This window comes from Lasioglossum baleicum, chromosome 1, assembly GCF_051020765.1.
Source record: "Lasioglossum baleicum chromosome 1, iyLasBale1, whole genome shotgun sequence".
In the NCBI taxonomy this organism is placed as follows: domain Eukaryota; kingdom Metazoa; phylum Arthropoda; class Insecta; order Hymenoptera; family Halictidae; genus Lasioglossum; species Lasioglossum baleicum.
In genome coordinates this window covers 3,351,159-3,357,380 of record NC_134929.1, presented here as the reverse complement: position 1 = coordinate 3,357,380, position 6,222 = coordinate 3,351,159, and the positions used below count along the sequence as shown (strand labels likewise).

The following is a 6,222-nucleotide window of genomic DNA, read 5'->3' as shown; positions in this document are numbered from 1 at the left end:
AAATGGTTTGAAGCATCTCAAAACCTTGCGATCTGCCTAGACACACGTACACGCTGCCCGAGTGGTTACTGTGTGAGTGCGCCGCGCGGTACGGCTAGTCAAGCCTGCTTGCAGAGCCACCCGAACAGACATCTTGCTGCCGAATAATTAAAATTATGCTTCGAAAACGTAAAAGTAGGCCATCTTAGACAGCATGCGCAGTAGATTGACCTTTTATCTAGCGATTGAGACTACATAGGGGCTCCAAATGTGCATTAGCGAGACGTGATTAGACTAAAACCGAACCCTCTTGCGATCCGCCTAGGCACACGTACACGCTGCCCGAGTGGCGAGTGTGTGAATGCGCCGCGCAGTACAGACATCTTGCTGCCGAATAATTTAAATTATGCCTGAAAAACGCAAAAGTAGGCCATCTTAGACAGCATGCGCAGTAGATTGATCTTTTATCTAGCGATTGTGACTACGTAGGGGCTCCAAATGTGCATTAGCGAGACGTGATTAGACTAGAACCGGACCCTTGCAATCCTCGTGTACGTATGTGTCTAGCGGTGTGTGAGGGTGCCACCACACTCTCGCTCGAGCCGGACCCACACCCTTAAGGAACAGATTCAAATCGAATATCGCTTCTAATGCCATCTGTTGCACGCGCCGAGAGTGGCTACTTTCAGGAACGTGCCTAGGACGCGACAAATACCGACAAGGCGCCCCGCATCGTAGGATCAGCCGACGACGAATTATTTCGCCAACTCCGCCAAGTCCGCCAACAAAAACCATTCCGGATCCGGAGAAGTGGCAAAGGGCACCACTGCACACGAGCCCGTAATCTCGGAGGCGACGAGCTAGGACAATGGGGCTGCAATTGCACACCATCGGCATTTTGGTGGTCCAGCCGGCGTCTCACCCTCCTACAGTCGGCCCCGGCAAGGGTGGTGCGGAGGGGCGCCTGAGAGGATTAATCCTCGCCGATCGTCCTTCGACGATCGGTATTTGGTGATTGGGAAGGTCGTGGGCCCAACGACCTGTTCTGATAGTTCGATCCTGCGACTAGCGTAGTCGCGTTGCGGGTTGCGCCCATAGGGAATTTCGGCAAGACGAAAGGAGTGGGGAGATCGAGAATCGAAGGGCTCCGTCGATGCGACACAGGATCACTGTCGCGCTGGTTATCGAGTAGATTGGTCGTACTTCCGCATTCTCGCTTAAGAAAACTTCCGTGTTCCGTCGATCCGAACTATTGTACGCGTCGCGGGTGGTTCTTCACGGCGTTATTTCGTGTAGCACGAGTCCTGAGCGAAGGCGAAAGTTCCGGCCTCCCTGCGGAAATCCGGCGAGCTGAATTCCAGCACGGTAAGTCGACAAAGTGATCCTCGGTCGTATTTCGTGTTGGCTCAATATTTAGTGCGAGGACGAAGCGAGTGCGTATCGTCCTCGAACCATTGGTGATAGCCGAGGCCTTTGGCCTCGTGCTTTGGGGTGCTCGCGTGCTCTCGGAGAACGCTTTGAGCCTTCGCGAACAGTCTCCCCCTTTGATTAGTCAGAAGTCTTCCTTAAGGAGCCGCGTCGGAAGAAGAAGTCGGCGATTAGCGAATTCGGTAAAGTAGCGTCGATTACGCTCGTCAATCTCGCGACGGTCCGTCTAAACTGCGCCGTACATCTGCGTTCCGCGAATTCTCGTCCCTCGCGAGACTTGCATTGTACCGTCGTACCGTACCAATCTTATTCGCGAAATCTCGACAACGCGTTCCGCGATCGAACATCCATCTCCAAAGTGTATAAGGAGCGCGGGCTCCCGGTTCGCGGCCACGTGGCCGCCCACCTGTAATTTATCCACTTGACCACGAATAAATTCATTCGAGCCCTAAACTGTCGAATTCATTTCCGACCTGCGAGACCCGTCCTGCCGCGAGGGCTGTCCCCGTTATTCCCTGTGTCCGAACTCCTGGCTGTTCGTGTCTTAGAATTCCGTCGGTGATTGCGAGAAGAGTCGAAGCTCGTGTTCGATACGCGAACACGAGAGTTTGGTGTTCTTTAGTACGGTACTTCCGAGTACCTGGCGCCCGAACAATAGGTTAGCGTTTCCTTCGACCCTTCTCATCAACTACATTTGTCCCGAGAGGACCGTGTCCGCGCGGCCGCGCACGGCCCGTCCTCAGCAGCTGTAAATTCTCGGGGTTGACCGCTTTCGCCGGTCAGAAAGCCGAGCGAAAAGAGGCAACGTCACAATATATTACTCATATTGGTAGCATTACTTGATGCTTAGAGATGTTGAAAAATGTTAGTATGTACGTCTTTTTAATGTAAGCCAAGAAAAAACTACTTTCGAGAAGCATTGTTCACAATTTTTCAGTTATATGTGATGATCTGACAAAAAAACGGTTTCAACAAAAGTTAATCAGCATTCAGTTTTCTATAAACGTCAATATAAAAAATTTGGAAAAAATTTTTTTTTCTTCAAATATCTAGGCCACCCCTATTTTTTAGACATAACTATATATTTTTTATTTCATAATCATATAGCTGACGTCAAGACAAATTCAACGACCTACAATACTATGATATTAACTCTTGAAATAATGCTAAAATAATATTGGCCACGAAAACAGGGTCTCCAGACCACTGTGCGTCGCGGCAAGGGGGGGAGAATGTTATGGCCACCCGTCACATAGCCGATCCGCCGAACCGGCGCAGCCGTATGCGACATTCGAAACATTCGACGCTATCTTCATAGTCCAGATTGAAAAATCCAGCGGCTGCGAGTTTCTCCGGTTGGACGATGTGTGAGTAACGCCAGTTGCGGAAACTTTGGAGTCTGTCACGTTCGAGACGATAATCGGGTGGTGTTGTGTGATCGGTTGTTGCGACGGCTGCGGGATCCATCTCCGATTTCGCAATCATTGTGAAACACTGTGTGAAAAGTAAAAAGAGGTGTTTGTGGTTTTGACGTGGAAATATTCAAAGTCGCGTCTTTATAACTGATACTTTACGTGTTTTTATAATTGTTAACCCATGCTCGAAATGTTCGCACTTCGCGCAGACTGCAATGGTATGTGACGTTTTTTGTCGGTTGCCAACAGTGAAGTCGACACGGTTCGTCATCAGCAATTTCATACACGGGATCGTGAACAAGTACATCGTATTTCAGACAGTTGAAATCTTCCAAATTTATCGAGTTTATTTTCATTTTTCGAAGGATGTCTCTCTCGAAACATCCACCTTTGTACGCTACGACAGGATTCGCGTAATCGCGCACAAAATTTTGAATTACTTTGAATATATCGTGCTGTTGATATTTTTCATAACCGAAATCTTTAAATGGAATCCCGTGTATGAAATTGCTGACATACCATGCAGACTTTTTGTCAGCGTCGGATAAACAATGAAAGTTCTTCCCCAAGCGAAATTCGGAGAGTTCGTACGAGCCGTCGTGACAAACATCGATCATAGCTAATTCTTTGCATATAAATTTTTTTCCCACAATGAAACCGTCCATGTCGATGATTTGAGTGATTCGATCCATCTAAGTAAAGAAAGTTTTTTCACTAGATTTTACGTAATTTATTAATTTTTTATTGTACTTACCGTTGAAAAAGAGGGGGAATGCGCGAAGTTGACTGGTCGGATGATAAAAACACACCAGCGATGTAACTTCGTATAGCGACCGTGATCGTCGACGTTTTTTATGCTATTACTTCATACGGCGACTGCAGCGAGCAATTTATAATACCGCTAATGTAAACATGTCAATGGAGAGGGGGTAATATTATTAGTTTAATTGTGTGTGTGTATGTATGTATGTATGTATGTATGTATGTGTGGATGTGTATGTGAAAATTTTTCGAGAAGGTATTTTAAAAATGAAGTTATTCGAGAATATCTCTTTTGTATTTTATTTTATTACAAGTTCCTTCTTTTACAATTCCTATAGAATAAAAATACAATTAAAGTAGAGAAATGATAAATATTTTTATCGGTATAAGAGCGGTTTAAGTAATTTTTCGAACAATGTTCGTCAATGGATTGTACTCCACGATGCGGTCGTGTATCATTAAGCAGTAGGCTGTTGTCGATGGGGGGACATCGGTTCGACATTCGAATTCGATTCGCACATCGACCGTAGCATTTTTTAGCGCTTCATTTTGTCGAGAACATTCGAGAACGACGAGTGGGCCGTATCGCAGGAAATCCATGGTGTTGAGTAGCGCTTCACCGTTTCCATAGTATGATTCTTGGAATTTTGCATACATGTCGTAGAGCAACGCGTATTTACCTTTCTCAAAATCGATATTTAAATCATCGTACGGATATGTTTCCGAGTTCAAGTAAAGACGAATATTTGTCAATGCGCAACGATCGAATCGCGTAGCTGTTTTCTTTAAGTTATTCTTTCGATCGGTTTGCAAGGCGAATATCACGTATCGCGGTTTTTCCATTTGCAGAGCTGTTTTTATCGCCCATGTATGCTTCGTAGTCGTCTGTAGTAGAGGATATTCATACAGATCCCACGATCGAAAGCTCATGCCGATCGATCTGTCGCTGTCTAAAATACGTAACATCGGTAGCTTATGTATTTCATCCAATGCAACATGTGGCATTCGTCATTGAATTTTGTACAGATCCAGAATAGGTTTCGCGTTGTTGGAAGGACTGTACAATGCGTTCACGTCGGTACGCGAGCGAATCAAAATCAATTCGTGTCGAGCATTTATCACAACACGTTTGTAATCTTCACAGAAGCCTAATAAAATGCTCATAGGTACACAAAAATTGAAATGTATCGCAGCCGTGGCCGTTGCAACCTGTTTCTGTCCACCATCACCATACAGCCAGCCAGCGTTGGTCAATGCGCCGCTTCTCGTTCTGGACAGACTCACGTAATTCTTCAGAGTTGTCGTCGCACCGGGATGTCTGGATCGATCGATTTCTACACCGTTCAATTCGTAGCGTATTTCCTCAAACATAAACGCAACGGCATTGTTCTCAAGAGTTGCCGTATCGATGCTGGATTCTCCTCCTGAACCAGTCGGTAATTCGAGTTTTCTCGGTAAACTAAGTTTTCCCTCAACGTATAGGAAACTTTTACACGGGAGCGTGTACAGGTCTTGTTGCTGAATGGGTATCCTTATCTCATCGCTGTTCTCGAACGTTGTGTTAGCATACGGATTGTACGTGTGCAGCTCAATCTTCGTTATGCGATTGTCGAAGATCGGTGCTTCGGAGATGTTCAAAATGTCGTCAAACATGATTTTTTCCCCTCTCACTTTTTTACAATAAATCCCAAAGATCGTAGATACTTGGCGTTTTCCACGGTTAATTTCTTGCGAATCGATGACTTTACGTTTTTCTCAGCGGTTAGTTTCTTGCTGTTGTTGCTGCAGGCGCTGTTGTTCAACGTATGGAATGTTGTATTGTTATGAATTAGCATTGCTTCGTCGCGCATGTAGTCGCACCGTGATTTCTTCACCTCGAAAATCAATCAAACGTCCAGATTGATCAACTATGCGAATCGTTAAATCGTCAATTACTCGTGCAACGATCGGAAGGTAAATGACTCGCGCCGGCGTTTCCGACAATTTATACCCTGGCGCACAGTGGGCTGGATCGAAGATTTTACTGACATTTTAGTATAACTTTTGAACCATTAAAGATATCAGAGTGCGGTTTGCATAGAAAAATATTAAAAAATTCTATCTTTTTAATAACGTAAAAAATTTTTTTTTTAATTATTATTAATTTAAAAAAAATAATTAAAAGAATAATTAGTTTATAGATTACATAGAAATATCATATAATAAATATGAAACACTGTAAAAAAATCTCTATTATATGTATAGTGATGATAAAATCTTACCATTCGATTTTTAAAATTGTAAATTAAGTTTTGCTGTCCTCATTTAAGTAATTGCATAGCCTCAGGATCTAATAATTTCCTCTTCTTCTCATGTGATTTTAACCTTATTGTTGATATGCGTGGGTCGGATGTCAATAGTAGTCTGTAAAGTATGTCTTCGTTTGTTGCTATTCTTGAAATTTTCCGGGTCTTGTATTTTCGAAACTTCTTAAAGTCTTTATGTTTTGTTTCTTGAGCTTCTTCCGACAACTGGCCGATCGGAAGTAATGCATGCTTTACGATTTCCGTGCCATGAATTAATAGTTTGTGAACGGAGGCTGGCATATAATACCATCCGTAATGGTCGACGAAATATTTTGCGGTATTTTGTGTGTATG

General features: G+C 44.1%; 2 protein-coding genes across 2 annotated transcripts; both read right to left on the bottom strand.

Moving 5' to 3' along the window:
* Positions 1-3,980: 3,980 nt before the first annotated feature.
* Positions 3,981-4,589, bottom strand: LOC143210778 (uncharacterized). Its single transcript, XM_076427968.1, has one exon. It carries the CDS (start codon positions 4,587-4,589, stop codon positions 3,981-3,983), a length of 609 nt encoding a protein of 202 aa, XP_076284083.1.
* A 3-nt stretch (positions 4,590-4,592) lies between these two features.
* Positions 4,593-5,237, bottom strand: LOC143210772 (uncharacterized). Its single transcript, XM_076427955.1, has one exon. The coding sequence runs from the start codon at positions 5,235-5,237 to the stop codon at positions 4,593-4,595; it is 645 nt and encodes a 214-aa protein (XP_076284070.1).
* Positions 5,238-6,222: the final 985 nt, after the last annotated feature.